The sequence below is a fragment of the Equus przewalskii genome, chromosome 29, assembly GCF_037783145.1.
Source record: "Equus przewalskii isolate Varuska chromosome 29, EquPr2, whole genome shotgun sequence".
In the NCBI taxonomy this organism is placed as follows: Eukaryota; Metazoa; Chordata; class Mammalia; order Perissodactyla; family Equidae; genus Equus; species Equus przewalskii.
In genome coordinates this window covers 42671105-42692706 of record NC_091859.1, presented here as the reverse complement: position 1 = coordinate 42692706, position 21602 = coordinate 42671105, and the positions used below count along the sequence as shown (strand labels likewise).

The 21602-nt window shown below is 46.0% G+C and overlaps 1 protein-coding gene and 1 pseudogene across 22 annotated transcripts in view; both read right to left on the bottom strand.

Annotated features, from left to right (window-relative positions):
- PPARA (peroxisome proliferator activated receptor alpha) overlaps positions 1-21602 on the bottom strand; it is a 66078-nt gene that overhangs the window by 18515 nt on the left and 25961 nt on the right. For 14 of the 22 annotated variants that reach the window (XR_011534630.1, XM_070599869.1, XM_070599870.1 and 11 more), the window contains one exon: positions 2387-2630. Coding sequence is in view for 18 of the 22 variants with exons in the window: in XM_070599869.1 (XP_070455970.1) it covers positions 2387-2594 (208 nt within the window). In the remaining 4 variants the exon portion in view is untranslated. Of the gene's footprint in view, positions 1-2386; positions 2634-21602 lie in introns of all 22 variants that reach the window. The other 8 variants (XR_011534631.1, XM_070599875.1, XM_070599865.1 and 5 more) reach the window with 1 other exon arrangement.
- LOC139080276 (inorganic pyrophosphatase-like) lies at positions 19373-20469 on the bottom strand (annotated as a pseudogene).

Below are 21602 nucleotides of genomic sequence, written 5' to 3'. Positions count from 1 at the left end.
CAAAGAAGGGAAAAAAAACTGCCTTCCTTAAAAAGAAGGAAAAAAATGAACAAAAAACAGATAAATCTTTTCAAATCCAGATAAAAGAAAAAAATAACAATTTTCTGAAAAATAGTCAATATAAGAAAACAACTGACCAGCAGGCGGTGTGGCTATAATGTGGGGAATAAAGGACCCATTCTGAGGGGTTAAGACCTGGGTTTTGATCTCCAGCATGTCCCAATGTCCTGGGGCCTGCCTCCTTCATTAAATAGAACAACGAACTTAAAGCGTTGTTCTTGGGATTCAGTGAGATAAGGTATGTGCGGTGGCTCACACAGCACTCGGTAACCTGGGCTGTCACTGTCACTAGTGCAAGCTGACCACGCGGTGACCTGCCTGGGCTCTTCAAGGCAGTCCCACACCATGGAGGAATTTCCTTGCTCCCCTCCCTGACTGTTTCTGGAGGCTGCCATCACCCCGCATGCTTGCTCTTTTCCCCCAAAGCACATCCCCTCTAACGTGTCGTGAGAAAGGGAATCAAAGCTTGAACCATTGTTAAAGGTCCGTCAGGGACACTACAAAGGCTGCTGGGCCATGCAGGTCCCCCGAGTCCACTAACCTGTCATGTCCTCATGGTCTCACATGGATGGCGTGACTGCTGATTTACTAAGCTGGGAACACCGCTGGCTTTCAAAAGGGACGCTCATGCTAACGTGCACAGAGCTCGGCTTCAGAGCCAGCTGAGAAGCGTGGGGTCGAGTCTCGGCACCCTCTCCTTCTGGCTGTGTGACCCGGCCAACTTACCTAATTTCTCCGAGTTTATTCCCATCTTTGGAAAACAACCACAACAAGCTTTCTCACTGAGCGTTTGTGAGGATGAGGAGAGCCCTGGCACATGCTGCCTTTTTCTTCTGCCAGGAATGCTCTTTCCCACTCTTTTGATTTTTCTTAAAGTATTTCCAACATGTAGAAAAACATACAGTATAACACCCACCACCCAGATTTACAAATGGTAATGTTTCAGCCCACCGCCTCATGTCTTTTTTCAAAAGTACAACCTGGAGAGAGTTAAAGCCCCTGAAGACCCCTCCCCAGTCCCACCTCTGTCTCTCTCGGGAGCCGCCCAAGACTTTAAAGCTGGCGCACTGCCTGGCGTTTGAGACGTCACATGAACTGAATCACACTGAAGATGGCCTCGAGCTTGTTTATTTTCATTCGACACTGCTTTTTAGACGGACTCCTGTTGACACACGGGGAGCTAGTTCATCCTTTTAAGTTGCTATAAAGTCTCCCACCGTAGGACCTCCCACAGTGCAGCGGTAGGACCTCCCACAGTGCAGCTATTGCCTTGTTTCCGTTCTTTGAGATCACGAACACGGCTGCAATGCACGCCCTCTTGCACGTCTCCCTTTCAATGCTGGCTGCACCCCGTGGGCTTGCTGGGGTTCAGAGCACACACGCGTCCAGGTGCCGTCTCCACGCAGTGGTCAGCACACCGCTTCCAGCAGAGCGCAAACGCTCCCTTGCCCTGCCTCGAGGGTCGGCACAGTCACTGAAATGATCTTCAGGGAGTGGGAGGAAGCGAGAAGACAGCTGGCAGAAATGCATTCCAGGCCGCGAACCTGACACACGGGCAGGCGTGGAAGGGCATGAGCAGAGACTTCCACCAAGCGCCGCCAGGGAGAACCTTCTCTCGACTGCCCGAGAGCCCCTCTGTTCCACGCTCACAGTGGAAGACCGTACACACGCCTCGTCACCAAGCACAGCTCCTCCTCCCGGCTAATCCACATTCAACGCCTTCAGTCTCGACCCAAGACCCTCCTCTCCAAGAAGCCTGGCGGAGCCAAGTCCATCCAGAGGGAGCTCCCATCACAGCGAGGCTGCAGTTCATACCACGTTATCCGGGGCTGGCTTAAACGTCGCCTGGAAGGGTGGGCTGCTTCGTGATTTCCTCTTTGCCAACAACACCGCAGGTCAGCTGAGCAGACCCCGCACTTCATTGCTTTGTACCCACCTTGCCCGATACCTGATGTAGTTCCTAACGCGGTGCAGGAAGGAGGGAGGGGCTTCACAGACATTTCCAGAGAAAAGGGCATCATTTTTACTACAACAGGAGTCTCTGCTTCTAAGAAATATAAACTCACAGCATCTTTAAAGTGCAGCCGACCATCTCGACTGGATGCCCAGCATGATTTGACTTGTGCGCAGCCTTTGAAGGAAGGCATACGATGAGAAGCGAGACACAGCTTAAAAGCTGCAGGGCCCAGCGGCCCTGGAGGCGATGCTTTCCCTTGTCTGAGATTTCCCTGCAGAAGGACGCGACTCCTTGTCCGGCTAGAGAGAACAATTTCCTCTGTGGAAAGAACATTTCTAAATAAAGCTTTCTGGGAGACAGCACACTCACCTGTAATAACAGATCCATCTGATCCTGGACCACTTCCTAAATACTGGTATTCTGTAAAACTAAAGCTTCCGCAACTGTCCTCGCCAATGGACTGCGAGAGCTCTTGGATGTTTCCCATTTCTTGCAGGAATCCTTCCGATAACGGGCTGTCCAGATCATCAGCCTCGAGAGGGGAGAGAGGGCAAATCGGGCTTTCCGTGTCCACCATCGCGACAGACGCACTGATCTCGCAACGTGCTCCGACCTACTGGGAGGAGGGAGAAGCAATTGGTGAAAACAGCAGAGGAGAACTGGTTTTCTCTGAATGAAAACATCATTGGTCAATGAAGATGAACCTGAATTCATAATTCATAATCTAAATCCATAATCTAAATTCATAATTCACAATCTAAATCCATAATCTAAAAAGCAACTTTGTTGACCACCTGTTCTCAGCTTGCATCTTGGTAAGCACTCTAAGAAAATGAAAATCTTCCAACGCAAAATGTTTAAGGAGCCAGAGCCGATAGTCCAGGAACCATTCATTCTCTCTGAGTGCACACTGTGTGCTGACCTCGATCCACTGTATCTGAGATGGAAAAAACCTGCCACGGACACAAAATCCCTGCTCCCCAGACACCCCTTCCAGTGGGGACACAGTGAGCAAGTCAACAAACACACCTACGGAATGTCTGATGGTGACCCGATCATGCAGGACAAATGGCTGGGGAGTGGACACTGCTGTACACCAGGAGGCCAAGGAAGGCCTCCCTGACTCGGGGACAGTAGGGACCTGAAGGATCGAGGGAGTGAGCTGAGCCGATGTCTTGGGGGAGAATGCCCCAGCAAAGCGAACAGTAAGAGCAAGCCCCAGGATGGAAGCACGCCAGTCAGTACATCCCAAGAAGGATCGGGCCAGTGTGACTCAGGCTGAGGGGCAGGGAAGCAGGAGGGACGAGCAGTCAGTACACACCCTGGGTGCAAGCTCATGCGTTCCCCTTGTGCCCACAGGGTAAGTCATGTAGGTATTCCTAAAAAAATGACTGCGCTGTAAAAAACACATTGTACAGTTCTAAAAATCTACATGGGCGAGTCCCTGACAAAGCTGGACTGTTTCAACTAGCAAACGAAAGAACCCTCTCCATGTGGGCCTGTTATGGGCTGAACTGTGTCCCCCCCCAAATTCATATGCTGGGGTCCTAACCCCCAGGACCTCAGAATGTGGCTGTATTTGGAGATAAAGTCTTCAAAGAGGTGAGGATGCTAAAATGGGGTCTTTAAAGCTGGCCCTAATCGAATCTTACTGGGATCCTTATAAGAAGAGGAAATCCGGACACTTAAAAAGAGACCCCAGGGATGCACGTGCACAGCGGGAAGACCACGTGAGGTCACAGCCAGAAGGAAGCTACCCGCAAGCCAAGGAGCGAGGCCTCGGGAGACACCAGAGCTGCTGACGCTCTGATCTGGGATTTCCAGCCTCCAGGACTGTGAGGAAATAAATGTCTGTTGTTTAAGCTGCCTGGTCTGTGGGACTTTGTTAGGCTGGCTCCAGCAAAGTGACAGGTACAAAATCAAAACAACGGTTCTTCCCATGCTGGCCGGCTTCCTGTTCTCGCTCAGACTCGTGAAACCACTTCCTGTGACGTCCAGACTAGAGCCCAGGCTCCTCAGCACAGCAGTGGGGCCCTCACGGCGTGGCCCCTCCTGGTCTGGCCCTTTTCCCGTCCCCCTGTGCCCACGGCATCAGCGGCGCTGGGCTATCGCCTTGTCCTTCCTTCCTATCGCAGGCCTTGCCTGCACAGCTCCATCTCTGGGCCTTCACCCGGCTCCACCCTCCTGAGCTGCCCTCCCTTCTCCGCCTTCCTCAGGCTGCGCTCCAGGTCCACTCCTCTGAGCCCGGCAGAGTCACTCATCACCCAATGAGGCTGACGAGGTGACATTTAGGTTCCGAAATTGTTTCCCATCTGAAATGGTCAGTGAAGCCCACAGCTCGCATGGCAGAGAGGACCAGAAGGGGTGCATACGGTTACCATCCATCGTGACCACAGAACGCCAGGCTCTTGGGGTGGAGTGAGAATACTATTCCAGAGCAAATCTGTGGAAGGTCCTCGTGTAAAATCATTTTCACACTTCAGCCTTGCTCAAAGGAAATAGTAACTTAAGTGCAAAGGTGAAGGGATGTTTGGTTTCCTTTAGAAACGAAAGATGGGTACAATCCACACATCTGTGAGATTCACATCTCATGCTTGGAATTCTGACCATAAGTTATCATAGTCGACAACAACACACAAGGAAAACTATAACAGCATCACTAATCTTTCAGGGGATTTGAAGACCTTCTTTCTCTATAATCTATTAGTATAAATCAGGCTGTGAATCTGCGCATTTTTCTATCGTATTTTATTCTGCATTATATCTGAAGAAAGATTTCCTCAAATGGCAAGCAAGATAATGGGGTAAGCAGCACTTAAAGTATTTTTCACCATGAACAAAAGGTTCAAAACTGTGGTCACTAACTTACTACATTAACCATAAAGTCCAGCCTAATAGATATCAGCTAACTGGGCAGAGGCTGTGTTACCGCTGGAGCGGGACCACCTCTTCCTCCACCCCTCAGAGTCTCGGTGCCGCGATGGAAGCGCGCGGACGGCAGCCTTTTAGTCCCGCAGGTATTCCATCTTCCAGCCGGGAGAGCCGGAACAGGAGGAACTAACGTCATGATGTTAGTTTCCTTGTCGTTACAATCAGGGAGTCGGAATGTTTTGAGATCTTATCATCTTACTTTTCAGTCGCTTTCAAAGCAAACTTGAGATTTATTTACAGAACATCAGTCTTCCTGTTCATGAAGAGCTGAAGGAGATAAAGTCCCTCCAAAGAGTGACGCAACACCTGAACTCTGGCCAGGGGACTGGCTTTTGCACAGATCACTGGACACGCTGGCCCTTTCTTGCTTCCAGCTACAGCAGATAAGGAACAGTTCCCTTTGAACGCGTCCCCAGGTAAAGGGCTGAGGCCGAACGGGCACACACTCTACCCGCCTGCCCTGTGGCTCCCGGCAGGCTCTGGCACCTGGCTCTGCCCCATCACTATGGCTTCTGCTCAGGGAGCAGAAATACCACTGGAAGCCCCCGCCTCTAACATCCACATAACAGTGCCACAGCCTGCTTCACGGAGAAGAGCGGACCAGGGCCAGTCACTGTGTCCTACGCCCCCAGTGCTCTGGAGTGACAAAGAGGTGCAGAAAACAATGTGTTTTCTCAGCAGCTGCCAATCTGGCCCAGGAGGCAAGACAAAACGACTGGAGAAAGGACAAGCAAACGCAGATGGAAGTGAAATAGCTCCTCGGTTTCTGGCACAGAGAGTTTCACACGAGCCGAGATATGAGCCAGGGGGCAAAGGAAAACTGAGAAAAGGAGTGGCTCAGTCCTCGTCCCGGCAGACGTGATGTTCTGTGTAATCCTGGCATTCCTCCTTCACCTGAGGCCTGCTGGGTTTCTCAATGCATTTCTTTCCCCATCCAGTCGAAATGTTAGAGCTGCACCCTGTATATCGAAACAAATGGAAACTGCTGCAATTCAATCTTCAGGTCTTAGTAACTGAACATTTGCAATCAAAATAATCCTTTGAAAAAACAAAACAAAATAATCCTTTGAGAACCATGGAGCAGAGTATACGAAAACTACAGAATATTTAAAAAAAAAAAGAAATCAAGGGGCTGGCCCGGTGGTGCAGTAGTTGGGTTCATGAGCTCTGCTTCAGCAGCCCAGGGTTCGTGGGTTCAGATCCTGGCTGTGGACCCACACACCACTCATTGAGCCATATAAAGTAGAAGAAGATGGGCACAGATGTTAGCTCAGGGCTAGTCTTCCTCACCAAAACGGGAAAAAAAGAAATCAAAAAGAAAAGAAACGAAGAAACAGAGAATTCTGTTACTGTTTTATGTTACCTAAACATAGGGCAGGTGAAAACACTGGAAGAATTGTAACATTAATTGATAACCTTTCACACTAAGGTATTTTCCATTTTGGAAGATTAGCTAAAATGAGTTATTAATGGTGTAATGAGCTCTCAGTTTGTGAAGCCAGGGAGGGCTCGGCACACTCCCCTCTGGGTTCCCATGGCACCTTGGGCCCAGTTCTGACAGAGCCCTAATGACATGCAGTATTGGAACTTTTCACATCTGTCTCCCACTATATATGTTCCCCGAGGGTAAGGAATGTATTTTGCTAATCTTTGTATCCGTACTTCTGGCACAATCTCCACTGTGCAGTAGGTGTTCGATTTCCATTTCTAACACTTAGCTAAGGCTGGTATAGACCGCACTCACGAATTACTCCATCAGCAACCTGGTGAAGGTGTGTGAGAACTCACCCGGCTCTGCGTTAGCATCTACAGGCTGCCGTCACCCCGAGGGCAAAACGGCACACACAGGCGTCCAAAGACAACAAACCCTAAGGACATCTAGAGCAGAAGTCAGAGTGGTTCTGTGTTGGGAAAGTGATCACAGATTTGCAGAGTGAATCGCAATCATCGCAGGGACTGAAGGACAAAGCAAGAGGACAAATCAAATCAAAGCAAAATAGTGAACAAAGAAGCCTGTGGGCAGGAAAGAGGATGCTTCAGACGGGGATGCAGGGAGCAGACGAGCTGCTCGTCAACACTGTATCCCCAGGGAGAGGACCGTGCCCACGCTGGGCGCACAGGAGGTGCTCAATACAGATGCAGGTAAAGGCACGCACAGACCATCAACTGACTCTCTACCTCAGGAGCAACAGAGAACTTGGCAAACGCTCTGTGATAACACCAATTAGGTGCTTTGAAGGCATAAAGAACCTTCGTCATCGGATTGGACCACTGTCTTGCCGGCTCCCAGGGCATTACTGTATCTTACCCATCTTTGCGCCCCCACATTGTTAACAGGGTTTCTTAGACCCAGAAGATCCTCCCTAAACACCTCCTGAAGTTAAACATTAAATAACAGTGAGCTATCAAAATGGTTTTTATGCTACGGAATCAGATACTCAAGAAAAAGAATACATGAAATTGGGCTTGAATTTTCACACTCCTAACTTATCTCGGACACAAAAGGGTCGGGATGAACAGCCACAAACATTAGACTTTGACTCTGCTCTACTCGTCTTTCTGTAACCAACCCTAGTTTATTGTACTGTGAACCCTCTCCGATTATCACGCTTAATAAGGGCCACCTCGTACAAATCTCTTCACATTCTCCGTTGCTAAATTAAGCCTGAGAAGACTTCATTGAGTGATTTAAAGGTAAAAGGTGGAAATTTTGTCAAAGGAGTACCATTTATGGGGCAGGTAAGACAACTATCAATGAATTTTTGTTTTCCACCAGTTCTCATTCACCACCTTGTCAGATTCTTTATACTTTTCTGTATACTTTCTAGAGATCGTATTTAATATTTAGAAGCCTTTTGGCTTAATTTGTGGGCTAGGATTTAAACAACATTTTAAAATAAACAAAAGAATCCTAAAATGCCCTCTGTACCTTTACCTGGCCCCAGGAATTCACCGAAGTAGATTAATCATTACCACCTGTAGAATGATTCACCTGTTAAGTAAGTAAGTACAGAACTTGCCTACAGAAATATTTAACACGGAAGAAAAAAGTACCAGGGAACAGCAGTGGTAAAGAAGCTAATGACTGGCTGTTAATGAATTAATTCAAAGGCATTAGGAATAGTCCGCACAGCACACAGGCTTAACCAGAGCGATCTAGAGCTTTCCTCAAAATGCCCAACACCTTAAAATTTTGTAATCAAAAGAATTTGGCAGGTGAAATGGGTGACAAGTTCAACGTGGCACAAAAGAGTAGCTGCGAGCCTCTGTACCTTTCTCTGTACAGGGGCAAAAAGAACGTTCTCAACCATTTCCAAGAGAAATTCCCCCAATTTTACACAAAGGTCACACTATGTGATAGTATTTATTACTTCACTTCAAACCCAACACTCTTTCCCATTTTCCTGGAAGTGGACTTATTGTTTTTAAACGGAATCTTACCTTTGTTGGTGGGGATGTCAAAAGAAAGGGAGGCTGCAACTGGGGACACATTTTGTGTCTGCTGCAATGAAATCTGAGTGAGCTGAGAAGCCTGTCACAGAATCGAAAGCCAACGGAAAAGAAATTCCCATCTACCACACAAAGGCTTTGACCCAATACGGACGGAACCAGCAGCAACGGGGAAGACGTGGAAGCGTTCACTAGCCAGATGACGGAGAAGCGACGGAGGACCAAGGGCCTTGCCCGTTACAGAACTGAATGAAGACATTCCAGAACAACGACGGCCTAATGGGTTTTGGCAGAAATGTATCAGACACTCAACAGGCAAATTTTATCAGGCTGAGCCTTCATTTTCAGAGCTAAACGGATGGTTCCCTTTGGGATGGAGGCCACGTTTCATGAACTCCATGGAACAGATGAGTGTGCACCTGAGCTGGTGACTCCCAACATCGGAGGACAGACGCAGAGAGGCAATCTCGGCCTTGGAGGGACCACAGCCGCAGGACAGTGAGTAGGGAGATGGGATGGGGCTGGAGGGGAGGGAAAAGGCGACAAGCAACATTGATGGAGCCCCACCATGGGCCAGGCCCTCAATCAGTTCCACGCACTGTTTCTTTAATCTTCCCAATACCAGGGCAGGGTGGGGGAGTATTGGCCGAATTTATAGAGGATAAAATGCAGAGGTTCAGAGACAAAGAATTTGCCCAGCTGATAGGTGAAGGGGAGACACAAATAAACAAATGATTGTAGAGGCTGCATGATGCGTGCTACCTGGGGAGTCCAGGAGGGTCAGGGAGGCTCCCTAAAGGAAGGGACTCTCAAGTGGAACCCCAAAAGGTCATTAGAAAGAAATGTAGCAGAGGGGCTGGCCCGGTGGCACAGTGGTTAAGTGTGCACATTCCACTTCCGTGGCCCAGGGTTTGCTGGTTCGGATCCTAGGTGCGGACATGGCACTGCTTGGCAAGCCATGCTGTGACAGACGTCCCACATATAAAGTAGAGGAAGATGGGCACAGATGTGAGCTCAGGGCCAGTCTTCCTTAGCAAAAAAAGAGGAGGATTGGCAGCAGATGTTAGCTAAGGGCTAATCTTCTTCAAAAAAGGAAGGAAGGAAGCAAGGAAGGAAGGAGGGAGGGAGGGAGGCAGGAAGGAAGGAAGGAAGGAAGGAATGCAGCAGAAAATAATGACAGATAAGAGGGTAACGGGCATTTCTAGGAAAAGGGAACAGCCTCTGTGCACATACAACCTAAAACCTCGTTGAATAAGCTGTTGAGAATGGCTGGCCAATCCACTTTGAGAACTGTGTCAGGTACGCATCACTGCATAACAAACAACCCTAAAATCCAGTGGCTTAAAACAAAACCACTTTATTTGCTGACAATTCTGGGTCAGCGATTTGGGCTGGGCTCAGCTGGCTGGGCCTTCTGGGGTGACTCGTACAGCTGTGCTCATCTGGCAGCGTGACCACAGCTGGATGGTTGGCGGAGGTCGGTGCTGGCTGCGGTCGGTCTTTCTCATCAGGAGGTCCTTCATCCGCCCAGAGGCCAGTCAGGGCTTCTTAAGATGCCAGAATATTCCCAGAGAGCGAGTGCAGAAACAGTGAGGGCTCACTTGTAAATTATACAACATCACTTCTGCCACATTCTGTGGGTCCCAGTGAGTCACGAGGCAAGCTCAGATCCAAGGGGGAATAAACCCTACCTTTGCTGGGGGGAGCCTCGGAGAATTTGTGACCGTTTTTGATGTAGCACAAGGAGGAAGTGGCCAGAGATGAGGCTGCAGAAGGTGGAGAGGACGGCAGTGCTCCCCACGGTGCACTTTACCCAACAAGCAGGAAGGAGTCACGGAAGGGCGCTGAGCAGGAGTGTGGCGCGGGAAGGTCTGCACTAGGGTTGTTCTGGCAGCAGGGGGTAACCTGGATTTAAAGAGGACAAGGCGAGAAGCAGCAAGACTCCTTATGAGGCTGTCGTAACTGTCCCCGTGAGAGGTGACGATGCCCCTGGGAGCTGATCTGGGGAGGCCGGGAGGACTGGAAGAAGACGAGGAGCTAACACGGACAGCTGGTGGCCGACTGGACCAGGGATCTGGGACACAGTCTACGTAAACCTGTGCTTTGGCTTCAGTAACTGGGCAGGTGAGGTGACATCCACGAAATCCGGAATATGAAGAGAGGAGCAGGTTTCCGGGGTGAAGAGACTGCTGGGAGGTGGAAAGATGGCAAGGTCAGACGTAAACCAGTGTTTACGGCATCTGAGGGACACACGGGCTTGGCCTCTGTCAACCTCATCTCCTCTTGCGGGAGGTTCCGACGGAGCTGACGGTGTTCACCCGTACGGTTCCCATTAGCAGCAGCATCTAGGCAAGATCAAGCCCCGTCCTCAGGGGAGAGGGCAGTGCTCTCCATGACCTTGAATACTTGCACCTCAGTTTCAATAACTGTAAATCGGGGTTGGTAAAATGCACATGCAGCTTGTTCTGAATGTTTGCGGACGATGGACCGGACATGGGGGTTCTCCTCCCTCCTTCCCTCCTGGGAATCCCTCGTCCTCACCCCCACCCCACACCTTTATCCTTTCACCACGCTCTTCCCTCTGCCTGGCTGCTCTTCCTCGAACTAGAATGTCCCCTAAGGCAAGACCAGGCCTTATTCAAGCGTATTGCACAAAATACACCCTTGGATGCACTGAGCTGAACCACAAACGGAAGGGGAAGAAGACAAAATTCAGAGTAGAAACTGCAAGTAACCAAGGATAAATGTCTGAGACACATGAAGGACTTCAGTTACTTAAACAAAATCACACAACACGAAGCAGATTACTCAAGCTGACAGATGGCATCCAGCTACATAGTGAATTTCTATTTTAGGATATTTCAGAATGTACTTCTACTTTACTTATTATTGTATTTCTATTTTAGAATATTGTGTTTCTATCTCACCATATTTCTATACTGCCGATCCTACAGTGTCTAGAGTCGCTGACGAACGTGTGATACTGGTTTTAAAGGACAGAGAAAAGTTCCTCCCCTTTTTCCTTAGCTTTTGGGGCCAACTCAGCGGAAGTCCGAATGTGCTCCGACCCGAGGAGCCAGGGAGCAAGATAACGACTTCTGGTGAAGCTGTATATCCTGGAGGTCAGTTTTGGTTTTGTTGACAGAAGAAGCTGATAAAGAGATATGTCCATTTCTAAAACTTTCTGCTTCGGTTTTTAGATTAAGTCAACGGTATTGGATTTTGTCAGAGCAGACAAGTTCTGAATGTATTTCCACTTCTTCAAAGTCGGACAAAAAGCAGCACCAGAAGAACAGAACAGGGTCCACAACAGAGTCCGGAAGCCAGGGAACTCCGGAGGGAAACGATCCTCACTCTTCTTAGAAAGTTATGGGAACTGGTAAATACCAGAAGTTTCTGATGAGAGAAAAGCTGCCCAGCATGGCTCTGAGCACCCAGCGCCCGCGAGGCCCAGGGAACCTTCTGGGAACTCCTCAGCAGCCCGCACTCAGGATAATGACTTGGCCGATACAGTTCAGCCTCCTGCAAGGTGAGAAGCACTTTTTTGACATTTGTATGAATAACACTAAGGTACAAAGTGAGCGTGTGCCTTCCGCTTTTCCTGCTCGACTAACAATGATGCCTGTTCTTCTCATTCTGTGTTCCGCTCTATGGCAAATTAGTCAAAGGGAAGAAAAAAGCTCAAATCTGGGATATTCAATATAATATTTTCATTGGCTTCATCCTTCTCCATAAGGATAAGGAGAGAGGAAAAGGAAACACTTCTCCTGAGCAGTTCTAGTTAGATAATGGACATGTCACGTGATAACTTTATTCCTATCGTTTCTCTCCAGCGTTATTGGCCTGTGCACGGCCTGCATTAGGCACTTTGGGGAGACAGCTGACTAGGACATAGCTCTTAACCCTTAAGGAGTCCAAAGTCTTTGGGGGGGATGGTGGACGGCAAGAGGCGTTCCCCAATAATCACCCAGGAGACAGAATAAGAGCCGGCACCGAGTGCCGTGTGGGGGAGGTTGCAGCTTCAAAGAAGAAATGCAGTTAGCACACTCAGGAAGTAAATGGAAGCTGAGCTTTGCAGAACTTTTTTTAAATTCAAAATTTAGTCTTAGCCTCATAATTAGGAAGTGCAGGTTTTGGAGTTGGTGGAAACGGCCAGCACTGCTCACCAGCTGTGCAACACTGAGCTCCTCGACCGTTTGCTTAACGCTTCTAGCCTCCATTTCCTTCTCTGTAAAAGAGAGGTGGCCTTGGAGATGCAGCGGTGAATTCTATGTGTTTAGTTTCACTCTTTTCTGAATCCCCTCTGAAACCACAGTAAAGAGATTTAAAAAAAACAAAAACAAAAAGTACAAATCCATGAAGAAGAGAAGAGCAGGGAGGAGACAGCAATAGAAACATCTGGAGGCTGGAAAGCAGACGGAGGCAAAAACGAGAAAGCAGAATGCAAACAACTAGCCGTGGGAAAAGCAAGAAGCACGTGGTTAGTCCTGCAGACCCCGGGAGCTCAGGAAATGGGGTACGAGGCGCCCCAGCACCTCCCGGCGCCCAGTAGGGGGAAGCGGGGGGACGGGCAGAAGCTCTGAGCAGCAGGCCAGTCCTCCATCCCCTCCCCCATCCACCCCGCTGGCAGCCGGTCCTAACAGGCCACTGGGGGCTTGATTCTCTGGGAAGGGTCAACTTGAACCGGGATCTGAACTGGGGGCGGCCAGCAGACACAGGCGAAGGCAGGGGCTCCACAACCCAAGCACAAGCGGACATTCGGTGAGTTCCTGCATCTGGAACGCTGACTCCCAGCCTGGAGCTTCTTCCCTGCAGAACACGGAGTTCTGGGGCTCCCTCCCTCCACCTCTCCTTCCACGGCAGGGGGTTGAAACATTTTATCTGGGGGGTATCTTCACTTAAGAAGAAGGAAGCTCTCAAGCACTGAGGGTCAGCATATCAGGAGCCCATCCGCACCCCTCCCAGCCTGATCTCCACAAGGAAGCCCAATGGTCATCTCACCCTTCTGCCCAAGACCGCAGTCAGCCTTTTAGTTCCTCACTTTTACACAAAAGTAGACGACCCCAAGTCACAGACCCCTGAGGAAGGCAAGCAGACATCAAACAAACGAATACAGGAAGCTGGACGTGGAGAAAAGAATACACAGGAGAAAGAAAGCCACAAAGCCAGCAGGGGAACGTTATTAACATCCTTGGAAAGAGAGGACACTGCACTCATGGAAAGAGATGAGCAGGCCACCAAAAGGAGCATTCAGGGAACAAAAGCCTCTCGGGAATTAATAATATGATCACAAACTTAGCAGAGGGGCTCGAAGATAATCTTCAGGAGAAAGAAATGAAAAGACAGCGATGGGAAATGCAAGACGACAGAGAAGAAAGCAAGAGGACCAGTCCGGGAGGGAGACTCACCCAAATGAAGCCGTCCCAGCAGAGGGCTGGGAAGACAGGCCAAGGGGATTAGCCGCGAGAGGACTCAAGAATATTTCCCAGAAATGAAGGCTGTAAGTTTCCAGGGTGAAAGAGTCCACCACCTTCCCAACGAACGGATGGATACAGCCCCACATCGAGGCAGATCACTGGGAAATTTCAGAACACACTGGGGGCAAAGAGAAGATGCTACAGGATCCTATGAGCTTTCAGAGGGGGGAAAACACGTCACATGGAAAAGATCCAGCGTCAGAATGCTTCTGGACTTCTCAACAGCAGCACTGGAAGCGAAGGACCTTTAAAATGCTGAAGGAAAATTACTTCCAACTCCTAACTCTGTATTCAGATAAACCATCCATCAGGCGGGAGGGCGGGAAGCTTCCTATTCTTGTAGTTGGGTAACCGTGTCTCTCTCAGACTCTAGAATCCTTCCCGCTGTCACACGCGGTACTGATGTTATATTGGGGGTGATTATTGGGGACCATGGCCTTTTATGGAGTTATGGAATTTAACTCACGGCACCCTTTCTAGACGTCTAACTTATAGTGCAGCGTTAGAAGTTGCTTGCACTTCACTGGCATCATGTTAATAGTTTCATAGAACTTTGCGGGCCAACTTTAGGACCGTGTCATCACCAGCTATTATTCAGACACAACGCTGCTATAAATTGGAGATTTTGTTGACGCTGATGACGGTGGCTGACACTCCTTGAGTCCTCACCATGTGCCGAGCACGTATTAACTCATTTCATCCTTACAACCACTCCACAAGGGAGGCACTCTTCAACGTTTACTTTGCAGAGAAGGAAACAAGTACAGAGACGTTACAATAATGCGCCCAGGGTCACCGAACCAGCTGCCTGGGGTTTGAATCCAGCCACCAGCTTCCAGTTTCTGCTCCTAACTACCGCTCCTAACTACCATGCTATAATCCTCTGTATAACTTACTGCGTAACATCTCCCAGGGCTAATGTTTCCCTGCTTTCAATCCAACCATCAACGAGTTAGCGATTTGATAATCTAGTTTCTGAATCACCTGCAAGCTGTTTTTCCTTCCCAGTTTATCTACATTAAGAGGAGACGGCCTGTGGCATGAATATAATTCTTTGCTAGAGTCTTTAGTAAAGTTTAGAGATGAGGGGAAAAAAACCCAGAATTATTCTGATTTGCTTTTAAAGTAAAGATTGGAGGTTTAACGTAACGGCAAAATGAAATCCAGAGGATTACTGGAATTCCTAGTACTCACGCTGCTAACGGTTTGCATATTTCATGGAGAACTGTCTACTCCTTCCGCTGATGGAGGCGCTTCTGTAAGCGTCTTCACGTTGGGCCACTTGAGAGGAAGTGCTTGAGTGCTTAGCCGAAGACCTCAGACCCAAGACCCAGTTCCAGCGCCAGTTATCAGCCAATCATTTTGTTCTGTTTTGTTTTTTAAAACTGACTTTATTGACATATAATTGGCATAAAATAATCTGTACCTATTTAAAGTATGCAATTTAAGGGTCTGGCCCCGTGGACGAGTGGTTAAGTCAGCACGCCCCGCTTAGGTGGCCCCGGATCTCACCATGCAGACATAGCACCGCTCATCAGGCCATGCTGAGGCAGCGTCCCGCACAGCAGAACCAGAACCAGAAGGAGCTGCAACTAGAATATACAACTATGGGGCCGGCCCCATGGCTGAGTGGTTAAGTTTGCATGCTCTGCTTTGGCAGCCCAGGTTTCACCAGTTCGAATCCTGGGCACGGACATGGCACTGCTCATGAAGCCATGCTGAGGCAGCGTCCCACATGCCACAACTAGAAGGACCCACAACTAAAAATACACAACTATGTACTGGGGGGCTTTGGGGAGAAAAAGGAAAAGTAAAATCTTTAAAAAAAATAATATACAACTATGTACTGGAGGCTTTAAGGGGAAGGAGAAAAAAAGAAAGAAAAAAAAGATTGGCAATAGATGTTAGCTCAGAGCCAATCTTTAAATAAATAAATAAAACACGCAATTTGATAAGGTTTGACATACTTTGACATAAGTTTCACACCTGTGAAACCACCATCACAATCAAGATAGTGAACACATCCATGACCCCCAAAATGTTCCTCGTGCCCATTTATAATCTCTCCCTCTTGCCCCCGATGCCTCCATCACCACTGGTCTGCTTTCTGTCACTACACACCAGTTTGCATTTTCTAGAGTTTTATATAAATAGCATATACAATATGTACTCATTTTGACTGGTTTCTTTCACTCAGCATAATTATTTCAAGATTCATCCACGTTGTTGCGTGTATCAGTAGCTCATACCTCTTTGTCGCAAAGTACTGTTCCAACGTGTGGGCAAGCACAGTTTGACTATCCATTCACCTGTGGGTGGACATCTGGATTGTTTCCAAGTTTTGGCTATGACAGAGAGCAGCTATAAACACTCACGTACCGTCTCCATATGGACATATGCTTTCTTTCCTCTTGGCTAAATACCTAGGTATGGGATTGCTGGATCAAATGGCAGATGTTTGTTTACCTTTTTAAGAAATTGCCAATCTGTTTTCCAAAGTGTTTGTATCACTTTACATTTCCACCAGCACTGCATGAGAGTTCCAGCTCCTCCACATCATGGCCAACATTTCGTATGCTCAGTCTTTGTAATTTTGGCCATTCCCCTGGGCGTGCAGTGCTATCCTACCACCACTGCAGAAGCTGTGAGAAACAGCAGCAGGGGGGTTGTAGGGTCATTTGCCTTGTCCTGATGACTAGTGATGTTGAGCATTTTCACATGCTTATTGGCTATCCATCTATCTTCTTTGGGGAAATGTCTGTTCAAATCTCTTGCCCATTTAAAAAATTACAGGTGAAATTTTGAGAGTTTTTACTGTATTCTGCATTTATCAGGTTTATGCTTTACAAAGATTTCTTCTCAGTCTATAATTCGTGTTTTCATTTTGATGAAACTGTCTCTTGAAGAGCAAAAGTTTTCATTTTGATGAAGTCCAACTAATTCATTTTTTTCTTTTATGGATGGTGCTATTGCTGGCATAGCTATTAAATCTTTGCTTAGTCCAAGGTCACAAAGATTTTCTCCTGTGTTTTCTTCTAGAAGTTTTATAGTTTCACATTTTACATTTAGATTTATGATCTATTTTGAGTTAATTTTTGTATATAGTGTGAGGTACAGACCAAAGTTCCCTTTGGGCATATGGATAACCAATTGTGCTGGCACCATCTGTTGAAAAACATTGTCCTTTATCTACTGAATTGTCTTTGCACCTTTGTAAAAAAGCAGTTGTTTTTATTAGTAACAAGTACGAAATTTTATCAAATGCTTTTTCCGTATCTATTGAAATGATAAAAAAGCTTTTCCTTTTCATTCTGTTAAAAGAATGAATTACATTAATTTTTTACTATTAAACCATCCTTGCATTTCTAGGCTGACATTCACTTGGCTATGATATAATAGTCTTTCTATATATTGTTGAATTCAATGCCCTAAAGTTTTGTTTAGAATTTTTGCATCTATGTTCACAAGAGATATTGGTCTTTAGTTTTCTTTACTCGTAATGCCTTTGTCTAGTTTTGGTATCAGATATTGCTGGTCTCATGGAATGAATTGCAAAGTATTCCCCCCTCTTAAATTTTCTGGGAGATTTTATGTAGAACTGGAATTATCTATTCCTTAGATATTTGGTAGAATCTACCAGTGAAGTCATCTGATCCTGGGGTTTTTTGTGGAGAGCTCTGAAACGACAAATTCTATTTGTTTAATAGCTGTATGGCTACTCAGGTGACCTATTTCTTCTTGAATTCAGTTTTGGAAGTCTGTGTATTTCAAGTAATTTGTCCTTTTCATCTGAGTTGTCAAATTTGTTGGCATAAAGTTGTTTATAATATTATCTTGTTACCCTTTTGATATCTGTAGAATCTGTAGTAATGACTCTCTCATTGCAGATATTGATTAATCTGTGTCTTTTCTTTTTTCTGGATCAGCCAGGCTAGAGATTTATCAATTTTATTGATCTTCTGAAGGAAGCAGCTTTGTGTCTCATTGATTTTCTCTACAGTGGTTTGGTTTTCTATTCATTGATTTCCACTCTGATCTTTACTATTTTTTTTTCTGTTACATTGGGTTTAATTTGCTCCCCTTTTTCTAGTTTCTTTAGGACATTGATTCGAGTCCCTTCTACTCTTCTAATATAGGTGTTTGGTGCTATAAATTTCCATCTAAATACTGCTTAGCAGCATTGCACAAATTTTAATATGTTGTTTTTATTTTCATTCAGTTCAAAATACTTTCTAATTTCTTTTTTGGTTTCTTTATTGACCCATGGGTTATCTGGAAGAGTGTCATTTAGTTTCCAAATATTTGGTGATTTTTCAGTCATGTTTATGTTACTGATTTCTAATTTACTTCCATTACGGCTACAGAATCTACTCTGTATGACTAGAATCTTTTCAAATTTATTAAGACTTGTTTTATGGCCCAGAATATGGTTTATCTTGGTAAATTCTCTGTGTGTGCTTGAAAATAATGTATATTCTGCTGTTGTTGGGTGGACTGTTCTCTATATAAATGTCAATTAGATCAACTCAGTTGATGGTGGTGTTCAAATCTTCTACTATATCCTTGCTGATATTCTCCATATTTGTTCTATGAATTGTCTCTGACTATAATTGTGTATTTGTCTATTTCTCCTCGCAGGTCTACCAGTTTTTGCCTCATTTATGTTAAAGCTTTGCTATTAGATGCATCAACTTTTAGACCAGTTCGATTTTCCCAATGAACTGACCCCACTGTTTCTTCAAATATTTTTTTATGCCCTCCACTTTTTTCCCCAGGGTCTCCAATTATACATAGAGTAGGCTGCTTAAAGTTGTTCTACAATTCACTCATGCTGTTTTCATTTTTTAAAATTCTTTTTTCTCTATGTATGCCATTTCAGACAGTTTCTATTGCTATACCTTCAAGTTCACTAATCTTTTCTTCTGCTATGTCTAATCGGCTGTTAATCCTATCCACTGTATTTTTAATCCCAGACATTATAGTTTTCAGTGTAGTAACAATTTGTATCTTTTGTTATGTCTCCTCAACTTTTCAAACATCTGAAACACATCATAATAGCTACTTTAATGTCCCTGTCTGCTAAATCAAATTTCTCTATCAGTTCTAGGTTTTGTAGGTCAGTAGTAGGTTTTGATTTATCAGGTTTTTTCTGCTCATTATGGATCCTCTTTTCCTGCTTTTTTGCATGCCTAGTAATCTTTGATTAGATGCCAAATATTGTGATTTTATCTTGTTCAGTGTTGGATAGTTTTGTATTCCTATATTCTTTTTTTTCCAGCAAAATAACTTTATTTCCTAACACATGGTAAATATATACATCCAATATTTACTTACCTTACACATTTACTCACTAACTGCTTCCTCAGAAGTTTATCAACTGCTTTGATATTTAAGCATGTACTAAGAGTTATCTCAGTTGAGATATGAAAAATGCTTTTAGATGGATAACATGTATTATTGGAATATATTTTGAATATATTGGATTGGTCACAGCAGAAATTGCTTGAGTTATGTTAGTTCTATAAATTTAAAGCTTTGAGAGGCTACTACTTTTGTATCTAATACTTCCAGACGAACAGGATGTGGCAATATAAGCTTGTATTCCAGAGACATTTCCTTAGTTTTTCTGGTGATGGAACCACTTATCCACATCTGTTGGGACTGTGCAGGCAGACTCACATGGCCGTGGTAAAGCATCCACAGTGGCTTTGGCAGCATCAGGATCACACTTGAAGGGACTCTCAGACACCCTGGTATTCATGCAACTGATTCCTATTCCATCGATTTTCTTTGTCACCATTGCTCTCCACTAGTCATGAGTGCTTTTAATTATATAAATTGCAAAGTCCTTATCTTTAAATTCTGCATGGAAAGCAAACTGGTTCCCTGGTTTTCCATCAGGAAGCTTGTACCTTCTAAACCACAGTAGCTTCCAGGTAACCAGGTTTCAGCCGCTTGACATCATTAACATCATTATAATTGGCTGCATCAGGATCATCCACATTAATGGCAATGACTTTCCAGGTGGTTTCCCATTCATCAATCATAGCCAAGATGCCCAGAAATTTCACCACGATTATTTCACCTCTTGAGCACACCTTGCTTCCAATTTCACACACATCAATTGGGTCATGTTCACCACAACAGCCAGTGTGTTTGTCATTATGTCCTGGGTCTTCCCAAGTCTGAGGGATGGCACCATAGTTTCAGATATATCCTTTACAAGGGAACAAATTTGCCACATAACGAAGTTTTCCTTTCATCATTTCTTGTTTAATTGGTTTGAAAGGGTCCTTTGTAGCAATCTCCATCTTTGTCTTAGACCAGAGTGGCGCTTCAACCACCGTGTGGAACACATCCTCATCTGCATAAATTGGAATATCACGAAATGGAGAGAGAGATATATAGTGCTTTTTCATTTTTGAGGAAGACTCAGTACTTGAGGGTGAAGGGCGCGGTGTGCTCCTTGCTGCTGAAGCCTCTCATGCTGCCGGAGACGAGTGGCCACCACTGTGACAGAGCCACAAGCTCACAAGCAGTGCCCAGTGACGAGGAGAGCCCTCTGCTCTGCGCCTGCACACAGCAGGGACTGGACCCCCTATGAATAGTCTTGATCTTTGCTCTGGAATGCAGTTACATTACTTGGAAAAAACCTCAATCCTTTCCTATCTTATTTTTGACATTTGCTAGGCAGAAGCACGGCAGTATGTAGTCCAGCATACTCACTCCCCACTACCGAGGCAAGATCCTGATGAGTACTCTGTCCAATTCCCCTTGAAGTATGAGGTTTTCCAGACTGGCAGGTGGAACAGGCACTGTTCCCGGCCCCGTGTGAGTGCCAGGCACTATTCCTGGCCCAGTGTGAGTGCCGGGCTCTGTTCCCTCTGACCCTCTCAGATGGTTCTCTTCTTGGCCTCCGGTAGTTTTGCTCATATCCATGTACCAGTCAGCACTTGAGCAGACCTCCAGAGCGCTCTCTGTGTGGCATCCTCCTCTGGTACTTTGCCCAGGGAACACTAGACACTTGGGTCTCTCCAGACTCTCAGCTCCATCTCCTCAACTAAGAGAGTCTGCCAAGCTCTGCTTGTCCCCCCTCCACCTGCACCGTAGCCTGTAAACCCTCTCAAGTCCCACCTCTCTCAAGCAGCAGGCTCTGCTACTCCTCCTTGGGCGAATACCCAAGATTCTGATATGTTTTCTCGGATGTACACCTGAGAACCTGATAATAGCTCCTGTGTATATGCCCAAGATCCTAAAATACCTCCTTCTCCTAAGATATACTCAAACCCCTTCCTAAACCCAACACTGACACCCATCCAAAAACCCGTGTTTATCAAGATTATGTAAGAGTGTTCAGAGTTCATTCTGAATCTTAGAGGGTATGATACTATCAAATTTTCACATAAAATGTCAGTTCTGATGTAATGTTAGGATTAATGAAAGCTGACTAGAACAGGAAAGGAAGAAGACTAGCAGGCCATCAAGCAGATTATTTTTATCTTTTTCATATTATTTTTAAAAGAACTAAAGGGATGGCAAAATGATAAAAGGATTCATCCACTAGGAAGACACGACGATCCTACATATGTATGTGCCAAATAGGAAAGCCTCAAAATACATGAAACAAAAACCAACAGAGCTGAAAGGAGAAATAGATGCATCCATCACTATAGTTAGGGACTTCAACACCTCCCTCTTAGCAACCAACACAATTAAAAGACAGAAAG